General features: G+C 46.8%; 1 protein-coding gene across 3 annotated transcripts in view; it reads right to left on the bottom strand.

Moving 5' to 3' along the window:
* Gatb (glutamyl-tRNA amidotransferase subunit B) overlaps window positions 1-19,052 on the bottom strand; it is an 86,115-nt gene that overhangs the window by 39,610 nt on the left and 27,453 nt on the right. The window contains exons 3-9 of one of the 3 annotated variants that reach the window (XM_004869177.2): window positions 17,147-17,260; window positions 13,947-14,145; window positions 13,347-13,469; window positions 5,894-6,007; window positions 3,763-3,847; window positions 2,661-2,705; window positions 458-647 (exon numbers count right to left, since the gene is read on the bottom strand). In XM_004869177.2, the coding sequence (XP_004869234.2) occupies window positions 458-647; window positions 2,661-2,705; window positions 3,763-3,847; window positions 5,894-6,007; window positions 13,347-13,469; window positions 13,947-14,145; window positions 17,147-17,260 (870 nt within the window). The remainder of the gene's footprint in view (window positions 1-457; window positions 648-2,660; window positions 2,706-3,762; window positions 3,848-5,893; window positions 6,008-13,346; window positions 13,470-13,946; window positions 14,146-17,146; window positions 17,261-19,052) is intronic. The other 2 variants (XM_013067223.2, XM_021247882.2) reach the window with 2 other exon arrangements.

Raw genomic sequence — 19,052 nt, 5'->3', positions numbered from 1 at the left:
AGTTCAAAGGACTGACACTTTTAGTCAGAGTTTTCAGCATCGTCTGAAGAGATGTTTGCTTCCACACATGGTGAAACAGCTGAGCAGCTTTGGAGAACCTAACACCCTGCCAGACCCTGTCATCATGGCTGGATACTGTCAGACATGTAGAAACCCATACACTGATTTTCTTCTGTCCTGCAGACACATGGGAAACACTCATCCATAACATCTAGACTGACCTCCGGGCTCCATGGCTGCTGTGCGCAGCTGTTCATCATTTCTACACCAGAGAAATAGCCAACGTGAAGCGGTGTCTCCTCGTCTGCACTGCAAAGCGTTACTATGCCTCATTCTTCTCTGAGACCTCTATGGTAGTGGGAAGAAATCTGCCCCTCCTCTGCCAAGTGCATGTGTGGGCCCCTGTATGGTTGAGGCCCGAGGAGCTGCACCCCTTCCCCGCCCAGTTGGTACCCACCAGCAGCGTGAAGCTGTGCTCCGGCAGCATCCCGTACCGCTGCACCAGCCGCTCTCGAGTCACGCTGGGGAGCTCGGGCAGCGCATCCCGAATCTGGTCGATGTTGATCACCTGCTGAGACTGTGCACCTGCGGGCAGAGACGCTGTGTCGTACAGCACCAGGGGAGGCAGGTTGGGCTCTGGCATAAACCTAGGCAGAGAGCAGACAGGACCTGAGTCCGGAGGACCTGGGCGGATCAGAATCACACATCTACCTCTGATACAAATGTTTCTGTGCTTAGATGCTCTGTTACCTGCAAATGTTTTCCAATGTCCTGTTATATCAATTTTCCCTCATTCCCAGGAAAGTCTGTGTGTACAGGGCTCGCAAAGTGCCCAAGTCACCAAGCCTGCCATTTCCCACGCTTATAAAGCGGTGGTGAGTGAAGTAAGTACAATACAGGGCTAAACCACATGCTGATTTCCAACCGCGGGTAAAGTACAGATTCACAAAGACATCGGCTGCAAACCATAGGACCAAATGAGAACAATGTATATGTTAGGGAGAAAAGGGACTTTCCCCTGTTTTTTAATTCCTACTTTTCGGAGAGGTTTGTATAACAACAAAGAAAAGTCAAATAAGCTGGGGATTTAGCTCAGTGGTTCTGGTGCCTGCCTTGCAAGCGCGAGGTCCCAAGTTCGATCCCTGGTACCAAAAAAAAAAAAAAAAAAAACCACAAAAAGTCAAATAAAAAAATCCGCACTTTTTTTCTTGGGAGGTATAAGCATGTACAGATTTTGCCTAAACAAAACGTGGAAACTGGGAGGAAGGCATGAGCAGGTGGGGCACGGGGCATTTTTAGGGGAGTGAGACAATTCTGTGACACCGTCACGGTGGGTGTGTGTTACTGCACATATCCGAAACCCACAGGAGTATGACACAAAGCGTGGACCCTAATGTGAACTATGGGCTTTAGTGAATAACGAGCCGCCAGTACCAGCTCATTATTATAACAAAAAGACCGCACAAATTCAAGATGTTAACAAAAGATGCTGTTGGACAGGAGTGAGTATATCAGAACTCTATTTTCCAATCAGTTTTGCTGTAAATCTAAAACCGTTCTAAAGAATAAAGACTTCAAGAAGTCTTTATACATGGAAGCTGTACCACCCCATGTATCTTATGAAACATGTCTCCCTCCCTTCTATTCTGGCAGTAACATCTTCTCTCTGCCCATAATTGTCAATGGGCTTCTGTAGAAGCAGGATAATAGAGAACAAAAAGTGATTTGAAGGTAATAGACTAGGAGGGCAAGCAATTTATCAACTCATTGCCAAATCTCTGCCATAAAGCAGTCTGACTTCTGATAAGAGGAAACCAAAAGGAGCCTTCCTCAAACCACCAACTTGAAGGATGGAGCAGAAGCCATTGGCTGAATTAAAAGGCAAACTCCATGCTCCAGGAGAAAGCAGCAAAAATACAGTAGGAAGCGACACTGAGGAACAAAGGGAGTTCTTCCGAGACACAGCCTGAACCTAGAAGCGCACAGTAATTAACCCTGACTTCGACACAGACAGGACAGGAGTTCTTGGGATGAGGGCTACATGTGCTCCTTACTGACAGCAACAGCTGCATGAACAGCTCCTGCGCTTGCAGAGGAAAAGTGGGCTCATCTCAACAACTTCACTGCTTAAGGCTTCCATCTTTGCAATGTGCTAAACTCAGTGGACAAAGCAAAAGGTTCCACTTATCTCAAGCCCGTCCTTACTAATGGCTTTATTCGCAGGTTCCCTGTTGATTCCAACTTGATTACTTTGTCAGGGAAGTAGCATCCCCTCAGGTCTGAGGGAACCGCCTCTGACATATACATACATGCTTTTCATTTCCTCTTGGGGGACTTCCATGCATTACAGAATTGCTGCAGAATGCAAGAACAAGAAAGGCCAGGGCACCGACCTCAACTGGCATCCTCTTAGCTCAACTACAACTTTGACACTGAAGTGAGTGAACAAGTGTCTGCAAGAGCTGAATCCCATCAAACAAGGGATTCTGGGGCTAACAAACCCCAGTGTGCACACAAAACAGGAAGTCTCAATTTCCCATCACATAACAATAAAAAGTGGTTCCTAAGAGGTCTCCAGGATCATTATCATCTTTAAATGGATTTGAAATATGCCTATAACCCACAGTAGGTAATGACATTTTGACACGAGAAGGGATCACCTGTAGTCCTGTCTTCCTTCCTTGTCTCTCATTGGCACGGTGCAGCTGTAATAGTTACAGAAGAAAACATTAAGCAGATGTTGCTCATACTGCTGGCCAGCCTACAGGCAGAGAAGGGGTTCGCTAGAGTTTGGATCTGGAGTCTTTCCTCAAGGTGCTACTGGGAGGTGGTGTAACTTTACGAGGTGGGGCTGATGGGAGGCGCGTGGGTTGCTGGAGGTTCGAGCTTGAAGGGGGATGTGGGACCCTGGTCTCTCTCTCCCGCTTCCCTGCCATGCTGTACCATCACAGGCCCAAACCAGCAGGTCAAGTAATCAGACTGAGACCACTAACACTGTGTGTGAGGCCAAACGAACCTTTTCTCTTTGTATGTTGTTTATCCAAGATGTCTGTCACTATAATGGAAAGCTGATTAAAAAGGGTTTTCTCTACCAATAAGGGACACAGGCAAATTCAAGGTCTTCAACCTTCCATAGGTGATATATAAATACAATATAAGAAAAAGAAGAGCAATAAAAGAAATCACTTTACTGTTTCCCCATTAAAAAAAAATGTTTTTGTGGTATTGGGAGATGGAACCCAGGCCTCACATGTGCTAGGCAAGCGCTCTTCACTGAGTTACATCCCAGCCAAGTTTTCAGCCTTTAGTCAGCTCAAGCTTCTACACTTTGGAGTTTTCAGTAATATTCTGCTTAAGTAATAAAATCCTCAGAAATGAGTTGGAAAATCAGGGTCAAAGCTAGCTCGAAACAAACTAACAAGCAAGCATCTCTATAACTGAGTTTCAGCTGTATCTACCTCTAGCCTAAGCTGGTATAGCTCTGAGAGATTACTTGAAAGTAAAAATTCTTGCTACAAAGCAGGCAAGCTGGAGGTCTAGGATGACAGCCAAGCACTTCTGAACAAGTCTGGGTCTGTTTACACCTAGGCGCCAAGAGGGCGTATTGTAGCCCTGTGGGCTACAGTGCTCTTTGGTTGCTATCGAGGAAAGCCATGTGCAAGAAGCTCAGGAGCCCTTCTAGCTTCACCGCTGGTCTGGGGCCAAGCCCAGGCCCCCTGTGCCCACCCACTGTATTCAAGGCGGTTAGGAATACAAACTCACCCCAGCTTGGAATCAAACGAGCGAGTTTCATTCAGAATTTCACCTCCATGCTCAAGTTCATTGATCTGCCTCTGAATTTCATAGTCTATGAGAAACACAATAATTCAGTACCACACTTTGATTATACCTCTAATCAATTCAGGCAATAATTAGAAACCTTTCTCAATCTTAAAGTCAAAGAATAATCAAGAAGATTGTGTAGAATAATCCTTCCCTTGCATGCTGTATTTTCTTCTCACTGCCATCACAGACACACTGATGCTGGAAATGGCCCTAGTTTTTTGGAGAAAACTCAGGTTTGGAGAGATTAAGCAACATGATAGATTACACAACTTGGTAGACCCCAGGTTAGGACCTGTACGTGGGTCTGATGACTGCAGATCTAGGACTGTTGCCAGCAGGGATCCTTACCCTGGGATCTCCAGATGGGCTGCAAAGGACTCTGCTACCCCTGAAATTATATATGAAATGTGGATGTTTAGCTCAAATCCAAGCTCTTTGATCTAAACAGCTGAGAAGTGGTAACACCAAACATGTCCACTTTTGCCCTCTCTCCCCTACTCCAAAGCTCTGACATGAGATGATGGCAACAAGGTCCAACATAAGGCGAAAGAGCGGGTGGAAAAATGATCCCCTTGGAGAATTAAGCCCAAGATGTCGAAGCACTGGTCGCTCCTGGCTGAGTCAGAGACCACAGGTAGAACTCGGACTGGTGCTCCAAAGGCAACTTCACAGGATGGATGTCAGGGCTGCCAAAAATGTTAACTCACTGCAGGTCAGTCTGCTTAAAATCTGCTGGCTCATCCTTTTTCTAGGTTACCCTTGTACCCTAGAATGATGGGTCCTGAACACCACTGTATCTGAGGTGAAAGGAAACTTTCATCTTTCTGTTCCAAGCTGCCCCTCACACACGGGTCACCAGCCTGAGTCCCAGATTCACAACTTCATGGTTTCAGAAGTGTGGGCAGCATTTTCTGCCAGAGACAGAAGAGTCACCCTCTTTAGTCCGTCTTTATAAGGCAACTTCCTCTTTTCCCCTTCCCAGAAATGATCTCCCTGACCATTTTACGGTGTTTTCCTGGACATCTGTAGACTCCCAAGTGTCTTCACTGAGGTTGATCGTTTCGGGTGCAGGATAAAGAGATTTTATACCAGACTAGAATCATCTTTTCCATATTGTTTCTAGAACTACTCTTGGCAATACCCAGGATTCTACTAAACATTCTGACTAGTGTTCTGCCAGCATATTCAGCCATCAAATTCTTTGTACACTCTTGAAGGGATGCACTTTAAACTCCATCTCTGCCTCCTCTTTTCTCTCTAGGCATCTTTTTTTTGTTGTTTTTTTTAAATGTTTTTATACCTGAGATGACCTCCCCTTGGATTCAGTTATCAGTGTCAATGGGACTGCTCAGATATTTATCCTGCTAACCTGTTCTACTTTAATTATGTATTTGTCATCCATGAACACAGTATGGGGCTCCAATAAGACTGATTCCGATAGCACAGGCACATACAATCTCTTAGCTGCAAAGAGTACAAAGCAGAAAAACATACTGACCAATTGGGCCATGCTACGGCCAACTTAAAACAAACAAATATGACTTCATCAAGTTCAAGCCACAAACCAAACAAACTTGACTTTATACGGAATGTGGCACATGGCAAAACACAGAAGTAACATTTTGTGAATCCTCCCATGAAGAGCTAGAGTCCATTTCTCTCCCCTTGAGTCTGCTTTGAATTTAGTCTGCTTTGAACAGGATGTGCTAGAGGTGACAGCATGTGAGTTGTGCAGATTAGGACTCAGGGAGGCGTGAGGCTTCTGTCCCCTTTCTCCTGGATGCGCTCACCAGCAGATAAGAAGCCTGGCTGAGGCAGGGGACGGGGCAAGGCCCACGTGGGCAGGGAAGCCTTAAGGACAGGAGCGCATGTGAACAAGACCTTCTCTGCCTGTCAGCTTCCCACAGCTGCAGAGGGAGCAGAGGCAGTACCAGCAAAAGAGCCACCCAGTCCACAGCGCTGGCAAACCCAAAGTAGTTACTCTATCAGCCAGTGAATTCAGGGAGGCAGATTGTTACCAGCAAGTGATGACTGACAGGAAGAGCAGGAGCAAGCAGTGGACATTCACCTATGGCTCTGGCCAAGAACCTGATGCTGTTGAGATTCTTCACTTCTGTTCGGATGCCAAGTGGCTCCCCAGGGTGATGCACGGATATATTTGCATCCACTCTCAGCTGGCCCTCTGGAGGGAGAGAAAGAGGACAACTTGGAGAAAATCCTTGAGGCAGCAGGGTCTTTTTAAGGCAGGAGGAGTCAAGGTAAGCAGTACCTGCCTCGCTGTCCAGTGAGCCACCCAACCCTAGGGGTGGCAAGCCTGGTCCTGAAGCACATGGCTGGTCCCCTGTCCACCTGAGAGCAGTCAGAGTCCCAGGGCATCTGAGGGGGTCCCCTCCCATGTTTACATGTGTCTTTGTGCACATACAGGAGAAAAGTTGTAGATCCACCAGCTGAATCGAATTTCTTTTGTACTAAATAAGAACAATACTTTTAAGATGGAGATTTACTCTGCAGTTTTATTCTGAAGTTTTCCATACAAAGTGTCAAAGACAGGGTGGTGGTTGGGGGTGCTTCAAGAATGACTGTGGGAAACCCCCCCAGAGCTCTCCAACGGAACATGGATTTCTAATTTGGACTCCAGGAGATTTATAGACAGTCCTTGAGAATTTACAGCTCAAGGGCGAGAGCTGAAACCTAGGCTCTGCCCCTCCTCCTCCCTCCAGGTCCTGGACTGTAAGTCTCTTCCTTCCCCACACAACTCCCAATCCTGCCTGAGTGCTGTGAGATTTGCTGCAGCAGAAGACGGGAAGCGGGGACTCAGTGGTGGGACGGAGGGGCTGACCCTGTCCTGGGGCCTGTCCCTGCCCCTGAAAGCCCCTCCAGATCAGAAGCCGCAAGCCCTGAGGCAGCAAAAATCCCAAGATGGATAGATAGCTGGAAATAAGAAACAATCACATTTCACATCTTACAGAGTAAAGCTCAGACCCTCTGTTCTCAAATTTTATTTACGGCACTTAGAATAGAATGAGAAGACAATGCTGGATTTTATTTGTCTATGTAGGTTCCCCCTCTTTTAAATTCAAAAGTAATCCATCAAACCTGCGTGTTTGGATGGGCCAAATAAATTCATTTTCCAAGATTCTACAACAAAAGCATATTAAAATAATAAAAAAGTATAAATAAATTCCATGCCAAGAAAGGCCCCTCGGAATGGGTTCTCTGTCGCCCCCCCAGTGCTGAGCTGTAGGGTTCACTGTGACACCATGGCCGAGCCCCCTCCCACCACGGTGGCCCGCCCCTTTGCCTCCAGACACCGCTCAGCTGCGAAGCTAGCTGCGGCCCCAGCACTGACTTCTTAACATTTTTACAAAGCTCCGTGGCCCTCATTCCAGATCGCTCCTTGGACAAGGTGTGTGTTTCTGAGTCACAAGAAGTTCCCTAGTTTAGGAAGCTTGGGTGCCCTTCCACTCTGCGCGTAGATGCTGTCGGGCCTTCCCTCACAGCGCCTAAGATCCTGCACTCCCGCTCCACTGCACTGCTGCCCTCCTCAGCCCAGGTCTGCGAACACCAGGCCAGGAGACCCCACGTCCTATTCTCCGGCACGGCAGGGTCCCTGTCCTGTCGCCACAGCTTGCTGACTCCCCCTGCTGTGACTGCTGCTCACTTGCATCACTGGACCCTGGCCTGCAGTTCTCCACTCGGCACGCACTCCATGGAAAAGCTGCCTTCCGGTCAGAGGAGCAGTGTGCACAGCTCCAGTCTGTTCCGCTGACGAGTTCTCTTCAGTGTGACGCCCCTCTCTTCCCCTCTGCTCATCCCGCAAGGTGACACCACCTTCTACCACAAGCGAGCCCACACTGGAAGAGTGTAAGAAGCGCTCCCGCGGCACTGAGCGCAGGAGAGCAGCCCTACTCGGGAGCAACCGCAGCTCCCGGCGAAGATGGCAGCAGCGAGAGGACCCAGGCTGCAAACCCACTCCTGCCCTCTCCCGGACACTGCTCTCTCTCTCTCGCCCCTCTCCCGCTCAGCATCTCCTTGGCCATGTACATAGGCAACATCAAGAGAACGAACAAAACCCAAAACACCGACCCCCGAGCCCAGTTCTCATTACATCTGTCATCCAGCTGTTGTTTCTCTGCTTTCCTTCGCAGTGAATCCTCTCAATCAAGTTTTCTTTGTCTGTTGCCCACACTGTATCCACCTTTTCAACTCCCATTTATTCCTAACCCCACTTCAGCCTGGGTTCTGTCTCCACCTCTCTGACAGCACCCCCGTCAGAGGCACCAGCAACCGCCAGGCTGCCAAGCTGATGGCTGCAGGACACACGCTGTCCTCACTATCCTGGGCTCCTCCAAGGCACGCGACACCCACCAAGCCTTCCTCCCTGAGTATCTCCCTCCCTCAGCTTCTGTGGCCTTTCCATGCTCTCTTGGTCTCTTCCTGGATTCTCTACTTTCATATCATTTTCTAGTGCTTTCTTTTCTGTCCAAACTCAAGACCCTCTTCTTATGCTCTGTCTTCAGTGGCACATGGTCTTGAATACAACCTACCAACCAATGTGCTCCTGACACCAACATTTCTCTCCAGCCCAGACCTCTCCTCGGAGCTCCACAGCAGGTAGCATTTCGGTCTTCAAAACTGCACCCGGATTGGCCCTCACAGAGCCATCCAGCCCATCACCTCGCTCCTCAAACTTCCGGGAGGTACCCTGACTTTCTTCCCGTCTCTGATCCTCCACATCTGTCTGCTACAAGTCCTCTTATTCCTACCAACCACTTGAATCTACCCACCTCTCCATCACCGCTGCCACTAGTGCGGTCAAACAGTGTCATGTTCCGTCTGAACTACTGCAAGCACCTCTCAAACGGTTTCCACGCTTCTCACCCTTCTGGAATCCACTTCCCACGAGCAGGCACAGTGGTTTCATAAAACGTTATTAAGGCTGCATCATTCCCTTGCTGAAGGCCCTTCAGCGATTCCCCACAGCACCTGGACTGAGATCTAAACTTCCTGGTATTACCTGTCATCTATCACTCGCCTACCTCTATGGTTTTTCTTGCCCCCCGTTGGTATAGAATATTTATTTTTTTTCCATGAAACAAAATTTAGTTCAGTGAGAAATAATTTTAATCAAAGGATTGTACATCTTCCCCCACATACCCTACTCTGAATTAGGAAGTGACATTGCGATCTATTTCACTACAAGTAACATATGAAATATTTACATGACAATATTAAAAATAACTCAAACACAAAAAGTAAGATGAAATAAATTGTTTTTTTGAGAAATCTCTCTTTCAGGGCCCACAGCACACAACAGAGTCAAAACAAGTAAGTCTCTGAGGCCACAGCTCCTTACATTTTCTCTGCAGTGTCCCGTCACCTCAGTGACTTCAGAGCACATGCTGAGCTCTTTCCCAGCTCGGCTCGGCCGTCTCCCAGAACACCCATCGCCTGGCTCGATGCTGGCTGGGACTTCAACCATTCATGTCTTCACTAAATGCTACCACTTCTGAGGGCCTTAAAAACCACCACTGTCGCCTTCCGAGTTATTCTGTGTGTGTCGCAGCACCTCATGTACTTCCCTGAAGCACTTATCACTACAATTACTGTGTTTATTTGTTTACATATTGGTCTTTCTCAAGTTGTGTGGCAGGAACAAGCCGTTTCTCAGAACCTAGAGCCGAGCCTGGCACGTGGTCCTTGTTCAAAAAATGAAACCTTGTTCAACAATGGACGCCAACGTGCTGGTATATTCCTGAGCAAGGAGTAAGCAGCCTGGTTTCCATCTCACAGCAGGTTCCTGATTGCTTCTAAATTTCTGTCCAAACAGGACTAATCTGCAGTTGGGATCATCTCAAAGGCCCATTAAACTCAGAGGAAAACTCAAAGTATGCTGAGCTCTGCTCAACCAAATCTCCGTATTTGGGAGACAACTTTTTTCCCCCCTGAACACAGGGAACCCTGAATAACTCACTTGCTTTTAAAAAGGAAACCATCTCTCACAACTTAGCATTCTAATTAGGAAGAGTAATAAAAGCGTGAATTTTAGTCTCTTCCACAGAGGACTACACTACATAAATGTCTGAGAGGAATCATTTAGTACCCTGCAGTGTTGAAAGAGAGTTCGCTAGCCTGGATTCAAATACAGATTCAAACATTAACAAAAGACACTCTACCCGGTGAAGACAAAATACCTTTTAAACAAATTAAGTTAAATTGCTCCAAGTGCATGAAAGCCTTTCGAGTCTGGTTTGCTTCCATGCGCTGTGTCCCACTGAGGGAGGGCCTGCATTCACACCTCATGAGAACCTTATCTGGCTCAATTTCTGTCTTCTGGAAGGCAGGATTTCTAACAACAAAACTTAGACACTGTACCACTGAGCACAGTGATAGAGTGCGGTCACATATTTTTTTCTAAAACACATTCACACAACAGAAATATAACATCAAGATAGAAAACTGTTTCTGTTAACAGCAGGGGCTTCAGGCTTTGATAGGAAGGTCTGCTGAGCTATCTCATTCCGGTTCCTCAATACGCTGCAAAACTTAGCAAAAAAAAAAAAAAAAAGTAATTTCTTTCTTCTTCTTTTGTTTTGCAGTGCTGGGGATGGAACCCAGTGCAGTACCTCACACATGCCAGCTTAGTGCTGTACCACTGAGCTTCATCCCGAGCTGAAAGGGACCAAATGTTACCAAACACATTTCACAAAGCTTACTCATCCAAATGAGTGCTGATGCCATAAAAGCAATCCTATCCTACTTATCACAGTTAATAAAAGCATTTACCCAGCACAGGGTCTTTGCCAGGCCCTGTGCTGTCTATGCATCACTACACTCACTGCCCACAGTGCAGCTCTACTGACAAGGCTGCTTGGACATCCCCAAGGCATTCAAACTTAGGATTTCCACAATCAAATTCCAAACTTTCTTGCCCAAAGTCACCCCTCTCATTTAGTTGCCCCAACTCTACCTGGTGACTTAGATGACTTCTTTTGCTTTTCAGCTTCTCCCTTTCTCTTCCCACACACAATTATGTGGGGGCTTCTTTTGTAAGTGTGGAAAGTGAGGCTCAGAGAAATCAAATGATTTGCCCAGGTTTCTACTGCTGGAAGTAGAAGGACAGGACTCCAACCCATGTCTGGGCCCTCAGAGTCCTCGGCACCATGTTGCGCGCTGCAGTCCGGCCTCATTAAGCTGGGGGGCATGGCAGTCGCCATCTGGCGAGGAAGCAGCAGACTTCCTGCTTAAAGGAAGTGCACCTGGAGTCAGGCACACCTGGCCTCAAATCCTAGCACAGGTGCTTCTTGTGAACCTCAGGCAAATAATCCAGCCCACCTGAGCCTCAGTTGCCTCACCTGTGCAACAGGTGTGATACCACCTGTTTCTCAGGAATTCTGTGATGTCTGAGATTTTCTGAGCAGTTTTAAAAAATGCTCAGTGAGCTGACGAATACATATTCATGCTCCAACTGGCAGGTATTACTACTGCTGGAACACTTAGTAGGCCTCATTCTGCCTACATTCAGCGCAACACACCACTTTGAGGACCTCAACAGTGGCAAAATGCTGTCCACCGAGGAGGAAATGACTTGGAACCTGGGCTCAGCTGGTCCATGCTCATTAGCAAACCTACTGGGAACTCAACAAATCACAGCACAGAACAATTTACGCTGGACTGCAAAAGCACCGGGTCCACCCAGCCACTCCTTAGTGACCTCAGTTCCCAGGCTGTGGTCTCCAGTGACGACACAGTGGTCCCATGGTGGTGGGAAGAAGGATAAGCAACGGAGTCGGGCTGATAAAATACGAACAGCATGGAGAAGCTGACTCCTGTAGACTCAGGGAGTGCTCAACTCCCCTGCACTGCACAACAACCAGAACCACTCGGCTATGTGCTGGAAGCAAAGCTGCTGGATTTGTGTTTAAGAGAAACAAAAAGTGTCACAACAAATGAGATTTAATGAACACTCTCAGCCGTCACTGACTCATGAGTTCTTGCCATCATGGTTTATCTCTTGGCAAGGACCCAGATGGGACTATTTCTCAGCTAACAGGTGGCTTGTTTATTATTCCACAGGGTTTGCAGGAATCACAGTGATTCTGAATAAGAATGGAATAATAAAAACTTTTAAAGCGATAGAGAATCAATGCTTAGTGCATTGATAACCGTCCAACCTGTCTATATTTCATTTATGTTCTGTGCTTAAAAAGCAGCATGAGTGATAAATGGAAAATGGAGAATTCTCTTTCTCTAACAGTCTCATTTCTATGCAGGAAACTTGTAGGCAGCTAACCTTTATGTCACTCAAACTTGTATGGCTTTTTTCAGTCTTTAAAGAAGAAAATAGCAAATAAGCAAGTTCTGTCTTCCCATTCAACTTGCACCAGGTGTGTGATGTTATAATTGTTGCTTGTAAGACACTGTACAAATGACAAATGTGGCATCACCAAGTCAGAAGACCCTCTGTAACATGCAAATGCAGATGTGACATGGTAAGAGTGTCCATGGTACTATGAGTGGGCAGGAAGATGATCACCTCCATCAGTGGGACCCACCAGCACCCACGGCGACCTCTCTGCTACGTGTGCCATGGAACACACAACTGTAAATTCATAACCTGTGTGCTGCAAGGATGGCGGACATTTTTTAAAAGGCTGGGAGAACAGAAAATAAGCAAAGACCATGGGAGACATTAACTTTTATGGGCTTGAGGTCAAAAGAGCTCTGGACAAGGACCAAGGAAGCAAAGCCCAAAGACAATGAACTTGACCAAACTCGTGATTTTACATACAATCTACAAATATTTAAAACGTTTAATCTGCTTGGCTTCCAAGAGTACAAGTGTTTCTTTGGTTTCAGTTTCCTACTTTATAGCTACTGAATTTAAGATTTGATCTCAGAATGAAATTTATGTAATCATAATTTTGGCTTGTGGCCAATATAATTTGGCTCCAGCTGCACATGGATGAAAGTTCTATTTTTAATGATCATTTTAACTGTATAAATGTATGGGGTACATATGATAACTTGATACTTGTATATAGGGGTAATAGCCAAATCAGGATAGTTCACATTTCATGGATGAGAATTTTTCAAAAGAAAGAAAAGAAACAGGTATTTCAAAGGTAGCAACTAGCTATCTGTTATACAGAACTCACAAACTAAGAACCACTCTTGAAGAATAGTGCCTTCTGAGAAAGATTAGTGTTCAAACACATTATTTTGAATCCCCACAGTTTCGACATAAACTGAGGGAAGGTATCTAGGGTCTTAGATACCTCACATTCTGGGGTTCAGTGTATCTGCAGTGTTGTTAGGGTTTATATTTGGTTTGGGGCTCAGAAAGGAAGCCAAGAAAAATTCTGAAGAAGAAAATAAAAAGCTGGAGTGGAAAAGGATAAAAATAGATGTAAACAACTTCAATATAACAGATGGTAGAGAGTAAAAGTCAGGTCCAAAGAGACCTAGGGAGTAGAAAGGGAGAAAGTACCAAGGGAGGGCCACTCCTCTGTGGCTTCTACCTGCCATGTTTGCCTGGCTGGTCCCCAGGGCTTGAAGTATCAGCTGCAGCTCCCTGATGACCGTGGCTGCCTCTTCTCCACAGGACAGCTCAGGCTCCAGGACCACTTCCAAAAGGCCAACTCCTACCACAAAGAAGCAGAATCCACCTGATTGGGGCCTGCCAGTGTCATCAGCAGATAAAACCCTAGGAAAAGCCTAAATTACTGAAGGACTCTCAAGGTGGTTCTAGCCTTGACATCATTTCTCTCTCTCTCTCTCTCTCTCTCTCTCTCTCTCTCTCTCTCTCTCTCCTTTTGGATTCTTAACTTTGGTTCATTTGTTTTAGTGTTTACTTAAAACACCCAGCTATCGGGTCTGTGACCAGGTGGCAAAGGCTGTCTGACCTGAGGGGTGAGTCACTGGCCAGCCCAGCAGTGATCAGAGCCCAAGCCATGCGCTCTCACGGGCTCTGCCAATACTAACAGATATTTTGATCTTCTGTCAGACTCCTGGGTCTGCTTTCAGTTGGTTTGGGAAAGCCCTAGAGAGGAAGAGAGGTGCCTAAAATCCAAGAACTGAGGGGGCTAGAGGGAGAAGCAATGAAAGTACTCCAAGCCTACCTGCCCTGTTCAGGTCAATGAGTGTCTGGGACCTCAGGCCGTCGTGGAGGCTTTTGCCACTGTCTTGCTCCAACTGGATCTGCTTGATCCTCACTGTCTTGGTGGCCATGTGACTCCGCTTAGTCCCCACAGAGACTCTGTACGTCAAGCTCCCATGGGTAGCTATGGGGAGCCTCTGCTGGGTGATCTGGTACCCCGCCTGCACGCAAGGGGACATGAGTTAGTCACAAGCCTGAACCAGAAGATGGGCTCCAGTGTATGGTTCCTTTTACTGTCACACAACCAACCGAAGGCTTACTTGGAACAAAAACAAAACAAGAATACAAGAAGAAAAACTAGTTTATGCACTGCTGCCATCATTTAAAGACACTGCTTCTGGCTCTTCCCATGACCCCCTTACCTTCCCCCAAGTCCTTCACCCCCAATAACGATGCAATTAGCAACACGAATCCCATCTTCCTTACAAAAGTGCCATTTTTGAGAATAACAATAATCTCACTGTCAGGAGCCCCTAAGAGAAGAATTGATTGTTTTCATTGAGCTCATTAGCCTGCATTCTGCATCTTATTACTGGGCTCCTGACAGACCTTCCTCATTAGGAAACGGCAGCTAAGCACTTTCCCATCTCCTCTCAACACAGCCGACTGCAGTTGCCAGTGTGGTTAAGCATGTTCGGCTCTGCTCTTCCAGCCAACCAGTCATGCCGGGTGCCCTCGCTGACCCAGCTTCCCTTGTTACTCTAGCCAGAAACTGCTGCGATGCTCACACTCGGCGCTACCATGCTGGTGGATGCTGCCAGGGCTGTGCCTCCTTCTAAGTGGGAAGAAGAATTCATTTTAAATGCATGTATGCACCAGCACACACTGAGGAGACAGCAGCAGGTCAATGCAGAGACTTGCAGAATATAGGACAAAAGCTAAGTCACCAGCAGCATCTGCTCAGGGCCCGGACACAGTTCCCGGTATGCCACACTCATGTGTAATCCCACAAGAGCCAGGGGAAGCAGTACAAGCACAGAAGGGCCATGGCCACACCCAGAGCCACCCGAAGACTAGGCAGTCTCTGCGTCAGCATGTCTACTCAGATGCTCTGGCTCCAGAATCCGGGTTCCTCATCCCCAGGCGAGCCAGTGGTTTTAAAACGTTACTGCCACCAGAAATGCCAGTGGACTGGCCTGTCAAAGCGGTGTGCTTAGTGCCACCTCAAGGATTTCTAACTCAGTAGGTCTGGGGTGGGGCCTGAGAATTATATTTCTAATGAAGTCCCAGGAGATGCTGGCAATGATACCTTGGGACCACACTCTGAGAACCCTGCGGAGGCCAACTCATTTTCTACACTGAGCGAGCAAGTCTCGATCTGCAAAACTATGAGGTGTGATCAAAATATACGGTGAATGCTTTAATTTTCAAAAGTCTATTACAGTAAGATGCCATGCCATAGATTCCCCTTAAAATATTCCCTCTCACTTCAAACACACTTACCCCATCATTCTTACCACTTTCGGAAGCAGTTCTGAAAGCCTTTTTTGTGAGTGTCCTTATGAAGTGTGATCAAAATACGCTGAATATGGTTGCTGCGTACCATCCAATAGAAAGGCAGGCTTGTAAAAACATTATGACGGGTCCTCATCCACCTTATTCACTGTGTCTGGCACTGTGTGACTTCCGGCTCTTCCCCAAAGCCAAAATGACCGTGAAAGGTAAATGTTTTGAATTGAATCAGGACATGATCATGACAAGGCAGCCATGGACAGCAACTAAAGACACTCATAAAAGGGGACTTCCAGAACTGCTTCAGAAAGTGGCAAGAACCATGGGATAAGTGTGTGAGAAGCAAAGGCTAGTATTTTGAGAAGAACTAATGGCACTGTATCTTTTACTGAAATATGTTTTTAAATTTAAACGCTGACAGTATTTTTCAATCACACCTCATAAACTTTGGATAGGGTTGCCAGATAAAATACAGGACACCCTGTTAAATTTAAACTTCAGATAAGCAAACGACTACTTTTTTAGTATATGGACATCCCATGTAATATCTGGCAACACCAGCTGCAGATTATCTGAATTATATGTGTCAGAAAGAAGGCCAGAAATAAAATAATCACTTTTGTCACACTGCTAATGTTCCCACCTTAACGAAACTGGTTATCACTCTTAAAAGATAAAAGAAATGGGAACTGAGGATGTAGCTCAGTGGTAGAGTACTTGCCTACCAAGCACAAGACCCTGTGTTGATCCACAACACTGAAAAATAACAACAAAGGAGATGAAGAAAAGCACTTTAATTCTTTTCAACCTACAGAGCAGAACTTGCTGGAAGGCTAGTAGCTGGAGGGGGAAAGAAGCTGCAATTGGAGAATTAGGGTCCTACTCCTGTTTTTTTATTTGTTCCTGCCCTTACCCACTAAAACTCAGCTCCCCTCAGTCTCTTTTGTTCAAGGCAAATGAAGTGAGGCAAATGAACATTATCACTCGTGTTTTTCTAAATCTAAAGGAGTCACACTTACTATTAGAGGCTTAGATCAAATGACACATTATTTTGGGAAATCCATTCAACATTTCAGTTTTGTTCCAACTCAATATTATGAAAAACTGTCTCTCATTCACACCGGCACCTCTTAAAGAAAAAAAACTTTCTAGTTTTAAGAAAAAAGCAGGCAAATATTAAGCCTACTGCTCAGCCAATTACTGCTGTTCGTGCCTATTTCAGGTTCATGTTTCTGCTTACTGCTGTCCACTTACTTGCTCCTTGGGAGAAGACAGGGATGTCTCTAAAGCAGATAGCTCCTATAGAGAACTTTGGCTTTAACGAGAGACGCTCCCCCAGTGTCTATAGATCAACAGTGGGCAGTAGCTGTCCATCAGTCACAGGCTTAGCCTTTGTCCTAACAGGCAATTAGCACCAGACTCCATGGCTGGCTTGAGCCTAACAACACTGGTTTTTCAGAGTCCCCGTTCAGTTATGATGGAGCCACCAGAAGCATGAGACTAAGCAAGGAGTCAGCAATCAGGACAATTGCATCCAATCTAGCAAACATCAGGGGGCACCGCCTTCATGAGGGCCAGGCAGAGCTTCCTGCTGAGATGGGCAGCATGGATAGAAAACAGCAGAGGCACGGCCCTGCCCCTCCCTCCAATCCCCCGGGCAGGGCTTCCCAGCTCTGGAGACTTCCGGGGGTGACCACAATGCACACTCACAGGAAGGTCTGCATAGAAGTAGTGCTTTCTGTCGAACAAGGACTTCTTATTGATGTGGCAGTTCAGTGCCAGGCCTGTCATCACTGCCGCTTCCACACACCGCCTGTTGAGAACCTATGGAAACGCCACACGAAAGCTCCTTTCAGGACCTCGGGCCAAACAACTGCTTCTCCCACACCAACAGCCTCCCCAGTATGCAGCTGGCCCTTCAGCAGGCAATACCTCAGTTTCTCTGTGTGGGCAGCTCTGGCTCCCCGGCTGTTTGTCTGTGAACCAGGAAAGTGATATAAAAAGGGACAAGCATGCGGCAGTGGGTCCCACTGGGCACCGAATAAGCTGCCACACTGGGGACCCTTCACCCCAATAGCCGGCATCAAAGTTAGGAAGAGTCCCAGAAAGGCTTCTGTAGAGTGGTAACTACATGGTGTAGACCTGTGCTCACTCCCCGTGCACGCAGATCAAGGAGCAGAGGCGGCATGCGAGGACAGGGCTCCTGAGACAGGCATCCCACACGCAGCAGCTTGACAAACCGCCTGACAATGGTCAGGGGCAGGTGGCACCCACGAGGCTGACAGTGGCGGCATCACTAACAGAACACAACTGAACTTCTGAGAACCACAGGGACATGGCCACTTCTTCAAGACCTGGAGACGTGGCACAGTCACCCTCAATGTTCAGTCCAGGACTGCCCACCTCCTAATGGGGCTGTGACTGGCTGCCGGAGCCACATTCCTGACCTGCTTGTGCTGTTCCAGAGTCCCCTGTGGATCTCGCTGCTCCACTTCAGGCGTGAAGGATCAAGAGACACGAGGAAATGGCCCAGCCCTAAGGGTCGTGAGCAATTGGGTACCTCTGTGAGTCAGGAGCTAGCTAAACAAGGACAGCTCACATGCCAGAGGCAAAAGAGGGTCAGTTTCCTCATCTCCGTAAGACGGGGTTCATACCTACCTCGCAGAATAAAGTGGATGGAACAGAGCAGAGAAAGTCTAGAATACCTGTCCTATTGCAGGGACTCAATACATAGCTCTTCTCCCCATTCTGCTTCGGGGAGACTTGTGAGGATGTTGTACTTATGGGTAAAATACATTTCTCTATTTCATTACAATATTTTTGATGTTCTTAGCATATTTAACATTCATATATAATATCACACATATGACATATATATTAGCATTTTTATCTACTACTTATATCGATAAGGCTTTCCAGGGAAGCACATTTCGCTTTCACTATTCTAGTTCAGCCTTCTATACCAACCCTATGAAGAAGTTAGTATTATGTCAATATTTCAGTAAAAGAAACCCTAAGAGCCAGAGAGACAAAGAGACTTGCCCAGGGTGGCCAGTGATAAGGCTAGTTCTGACACCCACACACGCCCCCGGGGACAAGCAGAATCTCTGTGCTTCGGAGACGAGCTCTCCGGGCAGGGATGATGCAATCTGACCGATGAGACACAGATTTAAAGAATAAACTAGATGCCAAAATGTAAGAGGACTCTTTATTTACTGCAATATACAACCCCCAAAAGAAACCCAAACAAATCTACCCCTGGTGATAACATTACCATTCTTCCCTGTCGGAACCCAGGTTTCAAACGGAGCCATCGCTGAGCTTCTATTCTGAGTCCTTCACTCTGGGCCTAATAATCTTGTCAGCTCCACAGCCAAAATGATTTTCAAGAAGAGATGTGCGTGGGAACAGGACGCTCTCATTATTGATGTTTTCACTTGCTAATGTTTGGCATTTTACTGAATGATAGTTACTGCAATACAAATATAGCTGGTGGAGAATCCTGCCAAGTCTTAGCCTGGCAATCGGGGTCACAGCACCCCAATCCAGCATGGATCTGGGGGCCTGGCCCAAGCTGTGCTCTTCCGGTGGGCTGGGCTGTGTCAGGGGTTGCACA

The sequence above is a fragment of the Heterocephalus glaber genome, unplaced genomic scaffold (genome assembly GCF_053883595.1).
Source record: "Heterocephalus glaber isolate CG9 unplaced genomic scaffold, H.glaber_assembly_v1.0 deba00000613, whole genome shotgun sequence".
NCBI lineage: Eukaryota > Metazoa > Chordata > Mammalia > Rodentia > Bathyergidae > Heterocephalus > Heterocephalus glaber.
The sequence above is the reverse complement of the archived record's forward strand: the minus strand, read 5'-3'. Positions and strand labels throughout refer to the sequence as shown.